Source organism: Saccopteryx leptura, chromosome 3 (genome assembly GCF_036850995.1).
Source record: "Saccopteryx leptura isolate mSacLep1 chromosome 3, mSacLep1_pri_phased_curated, whole genome shotgun sequence".
Lineage (NCBI taxonomy): Eukaryota > Metazoa > Chordata > Mammalia > Chiroptera > Emballonuridae > Saccopteryx > Saccopteryx leptura.
This window is the reverse complement of record NC_089505.1, coordinates 254878420-254897347: the sequence shown is the minus strand read 5'-3', so window position 1 is coordinate 254897347 and position 18928 is coordinate 254878420. Positions and strand designations below refer to the sequence as shown.

The 18928-nt window shown below is 35.7% G+C and overlaps 1 protein-coding gene across 3 annotated transcripts in view; it reads right to left on the bottom strand.

Moving 5' to 3' along the window:
• Positions 1-18928, bottom strand: part of WDPCP (WD repeat containing planar cell polarity effector) — a 425216-nt gene that overhangs the window by 6573 nt on the left and 399715 nt on the right. For all 3 annotated transcript variants that reach the window (XM_066378166.1, XM_066378168.1, XM_066378167.1), the window contains one exon: positions 6705-6736. In XM_066378166.1, the coding sequence (XP_066234263.1) occupies positions 6705-6736 (32 nt within the window). The remainder of the gene's footprint in view (positions 1-6704; positions 6737-18928) is intronic.

Sequence of the window (18928 nt, the reverse complement as noted above, 5' to 3'; positions counted from 1 at the left end):
TCCACATTTTTGTGGGATTTTTTTCCTCCTTTTTGCAGTTGAATTCTAGTTTCAAGGCTTTATGATCAGAAAATATGCTTGGTACAACTTCGATTTTTCTGAATTTGCTGATGTTGTTTTTGTGGCCCAACATATGGTCAATTCTTGAGAATGATCCATGTACACTGGAGAAAAATGTATACTCAGTCACTTTGGGATGAAATGTCCTGTAGATGTCTATTATATCCAGGTGCTCTAGTGTTTTCTTTAAGGCCACTATATCTTTGTTGATTCTCTGTTTGGATGACCGATCTAGAGCCGTCAGCGGTGTACTGAGGTCTCCAAGTATGATTGTATTTTTGTCAGTTTTTGTTTTAAGGTCAATAAGTAGCTGTCTTATATATTTTGGTGCTCCTTGGTTTGGTGCATATATATTAAGAATTGTTATGTCTTCTTGATTCAGTGTCCCCTTAGCCATTATGAAATGGCCATTTTTGTCTCTGAGTACTTTTGCTGTCTTGTAGTCAGCATTATCCGATATGAGTATTGCTACGTCTGCTTTTTTTTGGATGTTATTTGCTTGGAGTATTGTTTTCCAGCCTTTCACTTTGAGTTTGTTTTTATCCTTGTTACTTAGATGAGTTTCCTGTAGGCAGCATACTGTTGGATTTTCTTTTTTAATCCATTCTGCTACTCTGTGTCTTTTTATTGGTGAGTTTAATCCGTTTACATTTAGTATAATTATTGACACTTGTGAGTTCCCTATTGCCATTTTATAGATTGCTTTCTGTTAGTTTTGTGTCTTGTTTGATCCTTCTCTTTCATTTTTTTATCTTTTGTTTTTATTTGGTTGTATTCCATACATCTTTCCACTGTTGCTATCTTTTTTATCTCATGTGCTTCTGTGGTGGTTTTTTCAATGGTGGTTACCTTTAGGTAATGAAAAGGGTTCCTACCCTGTTCATTGTAGCACACTATTTTGTGAGTACTTTTGCACTCCATCGTCCTTTGCTACTGTTAATCTCCATCCTCTCCCCCCTTTCTTTTTGTTGTTGTCACAGTTTAAATTTGGTTTTATTGTGTTCTTCTTGGAGCTTTTACTTGTGGCTTTATTTTTTTTTGTTCTTTGTATCTGATTGGAAAACCCCCTTTAGTAATTCCTGGAGTGGGGGTTTTCTGATGATAAATTCCCTCATCTTTTCTGTATCTGTGAATGTTTTTATTTCTCCTTCATATTTGAAGGATAGCTTTGATGGGTATAGTATTCATGGCTGAAAGTTCCTCTCTTTCAGGACTTTAAATATTGGGGTCCACTCTCTTCTAGCTTGTAGAGTTTCTGCTGAGAAATCTGATGACAATCTAATGGGCCTTCCTTTATATGTTGTATTCTTCTTTTCCCTGGCAGCCTTGAGAATTTTTTCTTTGCCATTGGTTTGTGCCAATTTCATTATGATGTGCCTTGGAGTAGGTATGTTGGGGTTAAGAAAACTCGGAGTTCTGTTTGCTTCATGAATTTGAGGCTTTAGTTCTTTCCACAGGCTTGGGAAGTTTTCATCTATTATTTGTTTGAGTATGTTCTCCATTCCATTTTCTCTCTCTTCTCCCTCTGATATACCTATTATTCTTATGTTATTCTTTCTGATGGAGTCAGATAATTCTTGTAGGGCTATCTCATTTTTTTTAATTTTTGAGTCTCTTTCTTCCTCTCTCTGTTGTGCCTCAAGTTGCTTGTCTTCTATTTCACTAATCCTCTCTTCTATCTGGCCTGTTCTATTAGCCAAGCTTGTTACCTCGTTTTTCAGCTCGTGAATTGAGTTTTTCATCTCTGTTTGATTTGTTTTTATAGTTTCAATTTCCTTGGACATATATTCTTTGTGTTCATTGAGTTGTTTTCTGAGCTCCCTAAATTGCCTTTCTGTGTTTTCTTGTATAGGAGATATTTTTCTTAAAAGTTATTTCTAAGTTATACTTTGAAAGTTCTTTTGCTAAGAGAAGCCTTTTGAAAGACATTGCATTACATTACTGTAAGTAGTTCTATTTCAAAGAGAACAGGTGTGAGCCTGGCAAGTAAGGGAACATGTATGCATGCAAGTACTTGTGGATCCGGATGGACACAAGCTTTTTTAAATACCTGGAAAAACAGGCAACAAGAAGAATGAGTAATTTAATATTTCCTGAGGCTTGTGTGTAGGTGCTGGCTTTTAGCTTTCAATTTAAAAACCAAAAATCATTTACAAAAGCACTGGTATTTAAAAAACACATAAGCTCCAACTCCTGGCTTATAAACCTCTATACCAATGTCTATTATTTATGCCACATTCTAGTGGATCAAGAAACCTGGCTTTAGCTTTTGGTATTATTCACTAACTGGCAGAGATCCTAGGTAAATTATTTTCTAATAACTGAATATAATTTTTACTTGAAGGCCAGATGTTGCATACCCAGAAAGCATGGTCTGTTCAGCCATATTTTGGATGCTCTGCAGTGTCTTCTCCGCAGCCCTTGAGGCCTCTCTTACATTAGGAATTACATTTTTAAAAAGTAGGAATCATAGAATTAAGTTCTCAAGGATTTCCACGGACTTAAAAAAAATAAGTATTTTCCTTGATGGATTTCCTTTAAAATCCATTCTATTTTTAAAAGAAGACTTCAGGACATTTCCAAGGTTTCCATGAAAGTCTGTTTCATGCTGAATAACCTAGACTTGTCCTCTGTATAGGAATATTTTGATGAATAATGAAATAACATACTTTGTATACTCAGTTATTTAATAAATATTAGAAATAAAGTATATTCATTAAATAAAATTTGGAAAACAGAAAGTAAAGAATTTACTTATGGTCCTCCCCGTCATATGAAAACTATGGCTTAACCCATGGGGATATATATATATGTGCACATAGTATGTATACATACTTCCACACTCTCCAGTCTATCTGCACTACACTCTCCTAGATGAAATAAGGACAGACACAATAATATAAGTAACATATCACTGTAACTGTCATAATTCCACATTGAAAAAATGAGTTTCTTTCATTTCCAAGTTCACGATGTCTTCCAGACAGTATACCAATGAGTAGTTCAGGTAAGATAATTTATATATATATAAACAACATCATTTATTACTTACATGTCTATGACCAAAGCCAGGGTTAGGAACAAGAAAGAGGTATATTCCATCCTTAGAAATTAGTTCCAATATGCAAGTCCAAGTTAGCCTCATTAACTTTTATTTGTAGACCAATGGGACAGAAAATTGAGAGTCCAGAAATAAACCGACATGTATATGGGCAAATAATTTTCAACAAAGGAGCCAAAACATATGATAAAAAAACCTTCTTCTATAAATGGTGCTGGGAAAAGTGGAAAGCCACATACAAAAGAATGAAACTAGACTGCTATTTGTCATCACACACAAAAAGTAACTCAAAATGGGTCAAAGACCTAAATATAGGACCTTAAACAATAAACTAAATAAAAGTAAACATAGGTACTATATTAATGGACATTGGTCTTAGGATTTTATGAATTTGACCTAAAAGGCAAGGGAAGTAAAAGCAAAAAATAAATGCATGAGACCATATCAAATTATAATAAAAAGCTTCTGCACAGGCAAACAAACCAACAGAACCAAAAGGCAACCAACTGAATAGAAGATTTTTGCAAACAGCTCTAACAATAGGTTATCCAAAAATATATAAAAAGAACTCATACAACTGAACAACGATAAAACAAGCCAATTAAAAATTAGGCTGAGGACCTGAACGGACACTTCCCCATGAAGATACAAATGGGCAACAGATACAGGTATAAAAAGAGCTCAACTTCACTAGCGGTTAAGGAAATGCAAATAAAATCACAATGAGATACCACCTCACACCTGTTAGAATGGCTATTATCAACAAGACAGGTAGTAAGTGTTGGAGAGGCTGTGGCGAAGAAAAGGAACCCTCATACAGTACTGGTAGAAATGTAAATTGGTGCAGCCACTATGAAAAAACAGTATGGTGGTTCCTCAAAAAATTAAGAATAGAGTTACCATGTAATTCAGCAAACTCTCTTCTGCTTTCTACCTGAAAACTTGAGAAGATTTATTCACAAAGATATATGCACCTTTATGTTCAATGCAGCATTAATCACGGTGGCCAAGACATGGGAACAACTAAAGTTTCCTCCACAGATGATTGAATAAGGAAGATATGGTACATATCCAATATGGAACACTACTCGGCCATCAGAAAAGGCGAAATGTACTGCCATTTTATAACATGAATGAGTCTTGAGGATATCAAGCTAAGCAAAATAGTCAGAAAAAGTTAAGAACCATATGATTTCATTCATATGTGGGATATAAAACTGAGAGCAGCAAACAAGACAAACAAAAATTTGAGATACCATATAGACAACAATATGGTGGTTACCAGAGGAGAATAGGGGAGGGGGGAGGAAGGTAGAAGAGGGCAAAATGGGTCAAATATGTGGTGATAGAAGGAGATTTAACATTGAGTGGTGGACACACAGTACAGTATACAGATGATGTATTATAGAATTGTACACCTGAAACCTATATTATCATATTAATCAATGTCACTCCAAGAAATTTAATAAATTTTTTAAAGCTATCTAAAAATGCTTAAATACAGAACTCAAATTCTTTCCCTCAGCTTTTGTTATTAGCACAAATCCCTCTTAAAATCTTGCCTAGAGCTAGTTAGAACTCTAGTGGTTTCATTCCTTTCTTTTTCTTTTTAATTATTTTTTAAATTGTGGTGAAATATACTACCATAAACTATACTGCTTTAATCATTCATGATTTCTCCCTCCCCCAAGGAGACACTTTATGATGTCTGGAGACGTTACTTGGTTGTCACGACTTGGGTGGGGAAGCTACTGGCATTTAGTAGATAGAGGCCAGGGATGCTGCTGAACACCCTGCAATGCACAGGAGGGTCCCCCTAAAACAAAGAATCATCCAGTCCAAAAAAAATGTCAGTAGCTCTGAGATTTAGAAACCCTGGTGTAGAGCCAGACTGGGTTTGAATTCCAGCTGCATGCCTTACAAGTTGTGTGACTGTGGGGAAGCGACTTAATTTTTGTGTCTGCTGTTTGTAAAAGGAGGCTAATAGTAGTATTTACCTAATAAGGTTGTTGTGAGAATTAACTGAATTAAAATATTTAAAGTAATGAGATCAGTGCCAGTCAGATAATAAGCACTTGATAAATAAGCATTAATTACTTTATTTAAAAATTATTTCTACTTAATATATTCAGTTGATTAAAGTCGGTAAATAGTTCATAAAGAGACATACTGAAAAAGTTATTAAGAGAAAATTATACAGATACACAAAAACCCTACTTTTAAAATGTAGCGCATAAAATGTTTGAATGAGAAAATCCTTTACAAGCAATAATGATAGGTTGTAAAAATCTGTATTTTAACTGTATTTAACAATTTCTGAAAAAAGAAACATGAGGGTTGAAAATGAAGTTTATGTGAGCTGGTGCTAATCTGAACTCAGACTTACAGCCAGTTAAGTTATGATAACCATTCTATCTGATTGATGTTTCTCTTGTTCTGTACAAGTCCTCTAGAAAGACCCTTGGGAAATCAGTTTCTTGATTATCATGTATACTTGTGTATCTGTAAAATTCTGACAGAATGCAGTTTTATTTCTTTAGTAAGGGTTCTAAAGAAAGAAGCTATTTTAAAAATACAAAATTTATGGTTAAGTTTCTTTAAGCTTTAACAAATTAAATGCAGATTATTATGCATATATATTCAGCAGTAATATGGAGTAGTTCTCTCCAAACAAATAAAAAATTTTAAAAAGTTTTATTGTCAATATAGATGTGTCCATAAAGGAGATTAAAGTACTGATGTTGATTATTATTATTATCACTACTATAGCTCAAAGTCCTACCACATACATGGTCACATAGAGTCTCATAGAAATCCTGTGGGGTATGTGGAATTCTCTCTATTTTGCAGATGAGGACGTTGAGGCTTATAGAGATGAAATGATTTTTCCAAAGTTATAATGCTAGTAATTGTGGGACTATCATTTAAACTCAAGTCTCATAATGAATCAGTTATTACAGTCCATTGTGGGCTTTTAATAAGATGATGAGGCTTTCTCTGACTTATACCTAGGCTTTCTGAAATTGGTGTAACAAGGCATTGACACCTCCTCTCAAAATGAACTTCAACGTAATGTCAGCGGCACAATATCAAGAGAGAACTCACTGGTATTGCTAATTAATATTACACATAAATGTAATAAAGTTATTTTGATAACTGTCCTTATTATAAAACTTTTATACTTGAACTTTTAATTCTGGATAATTTCAAACATATACCAAAGAATAGAGAATGGTATCTGTACCCTGCTATATTGCCCACCACTCCCCTTCATCAATTATCAACTCATGCTGATGTAGGGTCACCTATATCCCTACTTTCTCCCCACTGGATTATTTTGAGGCAAGTTTCAGATATATAATTTCACTTGTATATGTTTCATATGCACAGTTTTTATTTTTCAGAAATAAATATTTTAATAATTACAACTTTGAAATACTGATAAGCTGATTCATTTTCTAGAAAAATGTTTCCACTTAATATACAGCAGCAGGCAAATATTTGAGAATTCAAAATAATCACATATAGTATGCTTTTCTCTTGGAATTTAAGGTCTAATAAATAGTAATCAAAAGTGTTTTACCTGTCCTATGCAGTCTTCTTTAATTTCTCCCTCTAAAATAAAAGATCACAACATTAATTATATTTAAATCTAATAAAGAACCTTAATAAAAACTAACAGAATCTCTTAATATCTTCACTAAAAAAAGAGAAATATTTAATCATAACTTAAAATACTAAAAACTCTAGAGAAAGCAATAACCACACTTCAAATTAGTGAGTATTTGCTCTCAGAGCAGTGATATATCTGCTGGCCCTCACTTTGTACATTAAAATGATGCTTTTAAAAGAGGCACCTTTACTTAAATGTATATGCCATTAGGCTAAGTGTCGTTACTGCCACAACCTAATTCCTCATTATTGATGTATATCAGTTGGTATTAATGTACATTTCTCATCCTTGAAACCGTAACTGCTGGCATTCATAGGTCCCAGTATAGTACTTGGTGCATGCATGCATCTGCCACTCATTCGGCACCATGTGTATGTTACCTCCTGTTATTATTCACTTAGTCTACCTTCCCAGTCGGCAAGTTTTCCAAAGTTTATTGGCGGCTTTTTATTCCTCCTTGTAGTCCTACTACCAAGAAATACCTTGACGATGATTGTATTTCTATAAAAATCCATGTTACTAGTCTGTTATTAACTCTAAATTACTTGCTTTTTGGGGGCATTTTTGTATACATTGGGATGTTTTGTTTAGGTACAGAGTTAAGACATTTCATACCATTTTCAATACAAGATGGAGCCATGCTGTGAAATCTGGATTTAATATACTTTTGTAGGACTTTTCTGGATTTTTAAAAAATAATGCATTGGCTCTTGCATTTAAGTAGATAAAAGCTTACATCACACAGTAAGATGGTTATTCTCTTCTGGAAGATTTCTAGGAGTATAACATTAACAATCTCTCTCAGAAACTGATTCAAAATTTTGTCTTCCCAATTGACAACAAATTGTTCTTATGACTAAACAAAACAAACTATTCTGCTTTAATTTATGTATATTTTAAGAGTCTTCTATAGACAATAAAAACAGCCAGGGATACTCTGTGTTTTAAGTAGTAATTTTTATTCTGTAATCTTGACATTTTTGAGCTAAACTAAAAAAAAAAACACTTCAAAAAGACTTTAATAGACACCAAGTTTCACCATGTTACTGTCAATCTTCATTGACTCTATACCAATTTTATCATATAAAGGAAAATTAACTTCCATATCAAATATGTTATAATTTATGATCTAGATCAGGGGTCCCCAAACTATGGCCTGTGGGCCACATGCGGCCCCCTGAGGCCATTTATCCGGCCCCCACCGCACTTCCGGAAGGGGCACCTCTTTCATTGGTGGTCAGTGAGAGGAGCATAGTTCCCATTGAAATACTGGTCAGTTTGTTGATTTAAATTTACTTGTTCTTTATTTTAAATGTTATATTTGTTCCCGTTTTGTTTTTTTACTTTAAAATAAGATATGTGCAGTGTGCATAGGGATTTGTTCATAGTTTTTTTTATAGTCCGGCCCTCCAATGGTCTGAGGGACAGTGAACTGGCCCCCTGTGTAAAAAGTTTGGGGACCCCTGATCTAGATTCTAGATGGACATCTAAAAAGATTGATGTGTGTTACAGTCTTTTAAATGTATGCCACTTTTGTTTATTTTTTTCTATAAAAGCTAGTGTTACTGCTTCATTGAGTTTGTCAATTATGACAGTCCCATCCTGTAACTGTATTTGTCTTAGTTTAGACGAGAGACCGACATAATGTAAAGGGCCTGATAGTAAATGTTTTAGGCTTTGCCGGCCAAGAGGGAACACTGAAGATACTAAGTACTTATTATATAACAAAAGAGAAAAATTCTACTATTTTTTAATTGAAAAAATTCAAACTACAGTAATAGTATAATTTGTGTGTGTGTGTGAAGCATACCTACTACTGGGGATGGCGGATGCCATTTCAATTATTTGGGGTTCAAAGTTACTGTTCTGTTTCATCAAACTCAACTTCAAATGCTCATCTGTTCATGCTGATCTCTGATGAGATTTTATGTATTTCACTTATGAAAATGCCTTTTCAAACAGACCAGTACAAATACTGATACCAACCCATGAACAGCACCTTATTATATAGAATAGTATTAGATTCTTCTCTTGGTGTTTGACTGTTAGCACATCGTTACTTTGCAGATTAATCACTTCTAGTTGCAGGTTAGATGAAAGCTCCTCAATTGCACAGTTTGAAATATGGACATTTCCTTTGCGTTTGCATCCAGACCTGAAAAAACACGACTGGCATTAAGTTCCAGTTTTCTGGGACTGAGAGGTTTCCCAGGATTTGGTACTTAAAATGCTAAAACTGGGACAGCTTTTTACCTTAGCTGGAACTTAATTTGAGATCAGAAAATATATCTACTTCAAAATTGTGTGGTAATATAGATTTCATTTCTTTTTAAAAGATTTTTTAATTTTTTTTTTTTTTTTTGTATTTTTCTGAAGCTGGAAACGGGGAGAGACAGTCAGACAGGTATTGAAGAGACTGTCCATTCCGCATTATATATTCTTTGCTTCTTTGTTGTAACGTAATTGACTATATATGCTTGGGATTATTTCTGGGCTCTCTAATCTTTTCCATTGATCTTGGTGTATGTTTTTATGCCAATACCATACTTTTAGATTATTACAGCTTTGTAATATAGTTTAAAATTAGGGAATGTGATGCTTCCAGCTTTGTTTTTCTTTCTCAAGACTGCTTTGGCTCTTCAGGGTCTTTTGTAGTTCCACACAAATTTCAGAATTGATTGTTCTATATCTGTGAAAAAATGTTACTTCAATTTTGATAGAGATTGCATCTAATCTGTAGATTGCTCTGAGTAGTACAGACATTTTAACAATAATTCTTCCAATACATGAGTAAAGTTTATTTTCCACTTATTTGTGTCTTCATCAGTGCCTTTCATCATTGTCCTATATTTTTCAGTTTACAGGTCTTTCATTGTCCTGGTTTAATTTATTTTTAGGCATTTTATTCTTTCTGATGCAGATGTAATGGCATTGTTTTCTTGATTTTTTTCCCCAATAGTTTGATATTACTGTATAGAAATACAATAAATATTTGTATATTGATTTTGTATCCTGCAACAAATTATCTCAATTTATTAGTCTGTTTATTTTGTTGTTGTTGTTCTGGTGGAGTCTTAGGGTTTTCTACCTATGTAACCTGCAAATAGTGACAGTGTTACTTCTTCCTTTCTGATTTGGATGCATTTTATTTCTTTTTCTTGTATAAATGCTTTGACCAGGACTTCCAATATTATGTTGACTAATAACAGCAAGAGTCATGATGTGAGAATTCTTGTCATGTTCCTTGTCTTAGTGGAAAACCTTTTCATTTTCACCATTGAATATGATGTTAGTACTGAGATGTTCGTATATGGCCTTTATTATGTTGATATACACTCCCTCTATACCTACTTTATTGATAGTTTTTATTATAAATGGATGTTGAATTTTGTCAAACACTTGTTCTTTATCTATTGAGATGACTGTATGATCTTTTATCCTTCATTTTTTAATGTGGTATATATTCTATTAATTGATTTGCAGATGCTGAACCATCCTAGTATATCCCTGGAATAAATCCCAGTAGATCACAGTGCGTGACCCTTTTTATATACTGTTGAGTTAGGTTTGCTGTTATTTTGTTGAGAATTTTTGCATCTATGTTCATCAGGGATATTAACCTGTAATTTTTGTTATAGCTTCCTTCTCTAATTTTGGTATCAGGGTAATGCTGGCCATGTATAATGAGTTTGGAGTCTCTGCTCTCTAATTTTTGGAATAGTTCTAAAAAGATTGGTATTAATTCTTTTTTAAACATTTGGTAGAAAATTCAGTGAAGCCATCAGGTCCTGTACTTTTCTTTTTGGGAGTTTTTTACTTTAAGTAGTGACTTAGTTTTCTTACCCGTTACTATTTTGTTGATATTTTCTACACTTTTTTTTTTAAACTTTTTTTAAACTTTTTTTTATTTTTTTAAAGGGCCGACATCAATAAATCAGGATACATATATTCAAAGATAACATGTCCAGGTTATCTTGTCATTCAATTATGTTGCATACCCATCACCCAAAGTCAGATTGTCCTCTGTCACCTTCTATCTAGTTTTCTTTGTGCCCCTCCCCCTCCCCCTTTCCCTCTCCCTCTCCCCCCTCCCCCCATAACCACCACACTCTTATCAATGTCTCTTAGTCTCACTTTTATGTCCCACCTACGTATGGAATAATACAGTTCCTGGTTTTTTCTGATTTACTTATTTCACTTAGTATAATGTTATCAAGATCCCACCATTTTGCTGTAAATGATCCGATGTCATCATTTCTTATGGCTGAGTAGTATTCCATAGTGTATATGTGCCACATCTTCTTTATCCAGTCATCTATTGACGGGCTTTTTGGTTGTTTCCATGTCCTTGCCACTGTGAACAATACTGCAATGAACATGGGGCTGCATGTGTCTTTACGTATCAATGTTTCTGAGTTTTTGGGGTATATATACCCAGTAGAGGGATTGCTGGGTCATAAGGTAGTTCTATTTTCAGTTTTTTGAGGAACCACCATACTTTCTTCCATAATGGTTGTACTACTTTACATTCCCACCAACAGTGTATGAGGGTTCCTTTTTCTCCACAGCCTCTCCAACATTTGCTATTATTACCTGTCTTGTTAATATTAGCTAATCTAACAGGTGTGAGGTGGTATCTCATTGCAGTTTTGATTTGCATTTCTCTAATAACTAAAGAAGATGAGCATCTTTTCATATATCTGTTGGCCATTTGTACTTCCTCCTGGGAGAAGTGTCTGTTCATGTCCTCTTCCCATTTTTTTATTGGATTGTTTGTTTGTTTGTTGTTGAGTTTTATGAGTTCTTTGTATATTTTGGATATTAGGCCCTTATCTGAGCTGTTGTTTGAAAATATCATTTCCCATTTAGTTGGCTTTCTGTTTATTTTGTTATCAGTTTCTCTTGCTGAGCAAAAACTTCTTAGTCTGATGTAGTCCCATTCATTAATTTTTGCCTTCACTTCTCTTGCCATTGGACTCAAATTCATAAAATGCTCTTTAAAACCCAGGTCCATGAGTTGAGTACCTATGTCTTCTTCTATGTACTTAATTGTTTCAGGCCTTATGTTTAGAACTTTGATCCAATTTGAGTTAATTTTAGTACAGGGGGACAAACTGTAGTCCAGTTTCATTCTTTTGCATGTGGCTTTCCAGTTTTCCCAGCACCATTTATTGAAGAGGTTTTTTTCTCTATTGTGTGTTGTTGGCCCCTTTATCAAAAATTACTTGACTATATATATGTGGTTTTATTTCTGGGTTTTCTATTCTGTTCCATTGGTCTGAGTGTCTATTTTTCTGCCAATACCATGCTGTTTTGATTGTCTGGCCCTATAATATAGTTTGAAGTCAGGTATTGTAATGCCCCTAGCTTCATTCTTTTTCTTTAGGATTGCTTTGGCTATTCGGGGTTTTTTATAGTTCCATATAAATCTGATGATTTTTTGCTCCATTTCTTTAAAAAATGTCATTGGAATGTTGATGGGAATTGCATTAAATTTGTATATTGCTTTGGGTAATATGGCCATCTTGATTATATTTATTCTTCCTAAACAAGAACAAGGAATATTCTTCCAACTCATTATATCTTTTTTGATTTCCCTTAACAATGGTTTATAGTTTTAATTATATAAGTCCTTTACATTCTTTGTTATGTTTATTCCTAGGTATTTTATTTTTTTTTGTTGCAATCGTGAAGGTTATTCTTTTGAGTTGGTTCTCATATGTTTCATTGTTGGCATATAGAAAGGCTATTGACTTCTGTATGTTAATTTTGTATCCTGCGACCTTACTGTATTGGCTTATTGTTTCTAGTAGTCTTTTTGTGGATTCTTTGGGGTTTTCGATGTATAGGATCATATCATCTGCAAAAAGTGATACCTTTACTTCTCCTTTTCCGATGTGGATGCCTTTTATTTCTTTGTCTTGTCTGATTGCTCTGGCTAGAACCTCTAGTACCACACTAAATAACAGTGGAGAGAGTGGACAACCCTGTCTTGTTCCTGATTTAAGGGGGAAAGCCTTCAGTTTTGTGCCATTTAATATGATGTTAGCTAATGGTTTATCATATATGGCCTTTATAAAGTTGAGATATTTTCCTTCTATACCCATTTTGTTGAGAGTCTTAAACATAAAATTGTGTTGTATTTTATTGAAAGCCTTTTCTGCGTCTATTGATAAGATCATGTGATTTTTGTTCTTTGTTTTGTTGATATGGTGTATTATGTTAACCGTTTTACGTATGTTGAACCATCCTTGAGATTCTAGGATGAATCCCACTTGATCATGATGTATTATTTTTTTAATATGTTGTTGTATTTGATTTGCTAGTATTTTGTTTAGTATTTTAGCATCTGTATTCATTAGAGATATTGGTCTGTAGTTTTCTTTTTTTGTGCCATCCTTGCCTGGTTTTGGTATGAGGGTTATGTTGGCCTCATAAAATGTGTTTGGTAGTATTGCTTCTGCTTTAATTTTTTGGAAGACTTTCAGTAGAATATGAACCAAGTCTTCTTTGAATGTTTGATAAAATTTGCTGGTTTAGCTGTCTGGGTCTGGACTTTTATTTTTGGGGAGGTTTTTAATGTTTTTTTCTATTTCTTCTCTACTAATAGGTCTGTTTAGGCTTTCTGCTTCTTCTTGACTCAGTGTAGGAAAGTTGTATTGTTCTAGGAATTTATCCATTTATTCTATGTTGTTGAATTTAGTGGCATAAAGTTTTTCATAATATTCTACAATAATTCTTTGTATATCTACGGTGTCCGTGGTGATTTCTCCTCTTTCATTTTGGATTTTGTTTATATGAGTTCTTCCTCTTTTTACCTTGGTAAGTCTTGCCAAGGGTTTGTCAATTTTGTTGATCTTTTCAAAGGACCAGCTCCTTGTTCTATTATTTTTTTCTATAGTTTTTCTGTTCTCTATTTCATTTATTTCTGCTTTGATTTTTATTATCTCCTTTCTTCGGCTGGTTTTGGGTTTTCTTTGTTCTTCTTTTTCTAGTTCCTTAAGGTGTGAAGTTAAGTGGTTCACTTGGGCTCTCTCTTGTTTGTTCATATATGCCTGAAGTGATATGAACTTCCCTCTTATCACTGCTTTTGCTGCATCCCATAGATTCTGAAATGTCGTATTGTCATTTTCATTTGTCTGTATATATCTTTTGATCTCTGCACTTATTTCTTCTTTGACCCATTCATTTTTTAAAAGTATGTTATTTAGTTTCCACATTTTTGTGGGATTTTTTTCCTCTTTTTTGCAGTTGAATTCTAGTTTCAAGGCTTTATGATCAGAAAATATGCTTGGTACAACTTCGATTTTTCTGAATTTGCTGATGTTGTTTTTGTGGCCCAACATATGGTCAATTCTTGAGAATGATCCATGTATACTGGAGAAAAATATATACTCAGTCACTTTGGGATGAAATGTCCTATAGATGTCTATCATATCCAGGTGCTCTAATGTTTTGTTTAAGGCCACTATATCTTTGTTGATTCTCTGTTTGGATGACCGATCTAGAGCCGTCAGCGGTGTATTGAGGTCTCCAAGTATGATTGTATTTTTGTCAGTTTTTGTTTTAAGGTCAATAAGTAGCTGTCTTATATATTTTGGTGCTCCTTGGTTTGGTGCATATATTAAGAATTGTTATGTCTTCTTGATTCAGTGTCCCCTTAGCCATTATGAAATGGCCATTTTTGTCTCTGAGTACTTTTGCTGTCTTGTAGTCAGCATTATCAGATATGAGTATTGCTACGCCTGCTTTTTTTTGGATGTTATTTGCTTGGAGTATTGTTTTCCAGCCTTTCACTTTGAGTTTGTTTTTATCTTTGTTACTTAGATGAGTTTCTTGTAGGCAGCATACAGTTGGATTTTCTTTTTTAATCCATTCTGCTACTCTGTGCCTTTTTATTGGTGAGTTTAATCTGTTTACATTTAGTGTAATTATTGACACTTGTGAGTTCCCTATTGCCATTTTATAGATTGCTTTCTGTTAGTTTTGTGTCTTGTTTGATCCTTCTCTTTCATTTTTCTATCTTTTGTTTTTATTTGGTTGTATTCCATGCATCTTTCCTCTGTTGCTATCTTTTTTTAAATCATGTGCTTCTGTGGTGGTTTTTTCAATGGTGGTTACCTTTAAGTAATGAAAAAGGTTCCTACCCTGTTCACTGTAGTGCACTATTTTGTGAGTACTTTTGCACTCCATCGTCCTTTGCTACTGTTAATCTCCATCCTCTCTCTCCCCTTTCTTTTTGTTGTTGTCACAGTTTAAATTTGGTTTTATTGTGTTCTTCTTGAAGCTTTCACTTGTGGCTTTGTTTTTTTTTGTTCTTTGTATCTGATTGGAGAACCCCCTTTAGTAATTCCTGGAGTGGGGGTTTTCTGATGATAAATTCCCTCATCTTTTCTGTATCTGTGAATGTTTTTTTTCTCCTTCATATTTGAAGGATAGCTTTGATGGGTATAGTATTCATGGCTGAAAGTTCCTCTCTTTCAGGACTTTAAATATTGGGGTCCACTCTCTTCTAGTTTGTAGAGTTTCTGTTGAGAAATCGGATGACAATCTAATGGGCCTTCCTTTATATGTTGTATTCTTCTTTTCCCTGGCTGCCTTGAGAATTTTTTCTTTGCCGTTGCTTTGTGCCAATTTCATTATGATGTGCCTTGGAGTAGGTTTGTTGGGGTTAAGAAAACTCGGAGTTCTGTTTGCTTCTTGAATTTGAGGCTTTAGTTCTTTCCACAGGCTTGGGAAGTTCTCATCTATTATTTGTTTGAGTATGTTCTCCATTCCATTTTCTCTCTCTTCTCCCTCTGATATACCTATTATTCTTATGTTATTCTTTTTGATGGAGTCAGATAATTCATGTAGGGCTATCTCATTTTTTAAATTTTTGAGTCTTTTTCTTCTTCTCTCTGTTGTGCCTCAAGTTGCTTGTCTTCTATTTCACTAATCCTACCTTCTATCTGGCCTGTTCTATTAGCTAAGGTTGTTACCAGATAAGATAATTTGTTCATTATTGAGGTATGAATGAGAGGAGACGTAAAGGAGAAAGGAAGAAATTAATATAGAGGGAGAAAAGAAAGAGAGAGAGAGAGAGAGAGAGAACCCCTAAAAGAAGAAAAAAGAAAAAAGAGGAGAGAGAGAGAGTTAAGGGTTTTGGAATGCAACCCTCATAGAGAGAAAGGAAGAAGAAAGAAAAGATAATGGGAGATGTAACACTTATGGGTAGTGTAGTTCAAGGAGAGAGAGTAAGACTGGCAGAGAGTTAAACGACCAAATTGGAGGAGGGAAAAAAAAAATCAAGAATGAAGATAAGAGAAACAAACAAACAAATATAATAAAATGGGATAGGTTATAACGTCTGCAGATTATTCTTGATTTTGAGAGGCTATCTTCTTGCTTTTTCTTTTCTCTCCCTCTTCCTGGTCGGTGACTCTGTACCCCGGGTTCTGCCCCTGTGGCACGCTCAGGTAGAGGTTTGCAGTTGAAAAGACTCTATGGTGATGTTATGTATTGTGCTTCAGTCTCGTTGGCAGTTGAGGCTCATTAGCATTTATAGGCTCCAACAGTGAGAGAGTCCGTGTTCCTGGAGCCTCTCTCCTAGTCTTTCCTTCCTCAATTAGTAGCCTGATAATCTAGCTATGGGGTTGGTGCTGCTTCTGCCTGGATAGTAAGAGGCTCAAAGAGCTGGCAACTCCCCACTCTGTTCCCACTCAGCACAGGGCTCTGGGTAAGGCTCAGTCAGTCAGAGCTGCTAGCATAATCAGGCGGGGCTTCCGCCCACTCAAAGACCTCTGGCTCTGCCACTCTGTCCAGTAACATGGGCAGGCACCCACTCCCAGGGTGCTTGGAGGAAACTGTCGCTCACTATCTGTGCGTGCAGACCAGGATATTAGGCCGGCCGCCTCACCCTCTGAGTGAAACCCCCACCCGCATGGAAAAGTTCCAGCGTTGGAATTGGCTCTCGCTCCCTCCCCGTGCGCGGCTTTTTCAGGGCACTGGGGTGGCCCAAGATTCCGCTTTTGGCCCACACAAAGGCCCCTGACTCTGCCCCTTTGTGGGATAACACAGGCACCCACTGCTGAGGCGCTCGGAGGAATCTCTTGCCCACTCTCCGTGCGCGCGGCTTTTTCAGGGTGCTGGGGTGGCCCGGAGATTCCACATACAAAGGCACCTGACTCTGCCTCTCTGTGGGGTAACACGAGCGCCCACTGCTGAGGCACTCGGAGGAATCTCTTGCCCACTATTTGCGCGTGCCGACCCGGAGATCGGTGAAAATGGCTGCCCCGCTTGTCTTTCTTTGTCTGGGTTTGGCGCGAGTGTTAGCTTGTATTGACTGGGTTGCCACAGGCACAGTTTTTCCTTGGCTTGGATCTCCGTGCCACAGCCTGGTTTGGCCGTTTGTGCCACGGCCTGGATCTATTCACCCCCTTTGCCCGCCTTAGTTTCTATATTCTCAGTTCCCAGTGAAAGCAGCCCTGTTTAGGTTAGTGAGGAAGGCGGAGCATTTCTTACTCCCTATTTCCTTCGGGGTTTGATTATATATTTAGCCAATTTTTCGCTTGACCATACCTTCGGGTGTATTGCGAAAAATCTGGAGGCTCCAAGGATAGGTTTTTCTGTTTCTGGTTGAAGATCTTGTTGAGTTTTAGGGGAGATTTATCGGTATCGCTTCCTACCGTGCCATTACTCTGACATCATCCGAGTTTGAAATGATATTTTCTACACTTTGATGATTCACCTTTGTAGCTGTATGTTTCCAGGAATTTACTATTTCTTCTAGGTTGCCCAATATGTTGGTGTATAATCTTTCCTAGTGGTCTCCAAGAACCTTCGTTATTTCTATTGTAACAGTGTAATGCTTTTCGCTTCTGATTATTTGTCTTATCTTTTTTTTAGGATTTATGTTGTTTTTCATTCTGATTTTTATTTCCTTGTTTCTACAGAGTTTGAGCTTAATTTGTTCTTGTTTCTCTAGTTCTTTGAGGTGTAAATCTAGGGGGTTTTGTAGATCTTTCTTGTTTCTTTTTTTTTTTTTTCTGAAGCTGGAAACGGGGAGAGACAGTCAGACAGACTCCCGCATGCACCCGACAGGGATCCACCCGGCACGCCCACCAGGGGGCGACGCTCTGCCCACCAGGGGGCGATGCTCTGCCCCTCTGGGGCGTTGCTCTGCCGCGACCAGAGCCACTCTAGCGCCTGGGGCAGAGGCCAAGGAGCCATCCCCAGCGCCTAGGCCATCTTTGCTCCAATGGAGCCTTGGCTGCGGGAGGGGAAAAGAGAGACAGAGAGGAAGGAGGGGGTGGGGGAGTGGAGAAGCAAATGGGCGCTTCTCCTATGTGCCCTGGCCGGGAATCGAACCCGGGTCCCCCGCTCACCAGGCCGACGCTCTACCGCTGAGCCAACTGGCCAGGGCCTCTTTCTTGTTTCTTAATGTAGGCATGAACTTTTATCCCGTTTGTTTTGATATGTTATTTCTTTTTTTATTTTTCTCAAGGTATTTAAGTCTGTTGTTTCCTTATTGCTTTCCTGTTGATGATGGAAGTGAGGTATTAAAGTCTCCTACTACTATGTTTGTTTTGTTATGTTCCCCTTTAGGTCTATTAATATTTCTTTTATATATTTAAGTGCTTCTTAATTGGGTGAATACTAATGTAAAATAATGTAATGTAAATAAAGAATATAGTATATAAATGTTATATCCTTTTGTTTGATTAACCTCTTTGTCTCTTATTACAGTCTTTGTCTTAAAGTGTGTTTATCTGATACATGTATAGTTACCCTAGCTTTCTTTTGGTTTCCATTTGCATGGAATACAGTTATTCCTTGCCATATTGTGGTTCACTTTTAGTGATCTCACTGTATCACAAATTTTTAAATTGTATATATCTAATTTTATATCTCAGATTTTTTTCTAAATCGTGGGATTTGGCAGTATATAGGTATTCTTATATATTTATTTAAATTACTTTTGCAGTAAAATAAGCATTTTCTAGCCTAAAAATTGAAAACATAAAAAAACTAAAAAATATTAATTAAAATATATTAAAAGAATATTAAATCATCATCTTCATCATTCAAGTTGTAGTATATTCACTGGTGAGTACCCATATAGAACTTTATATATTGTTAAAATTATGTAGGTT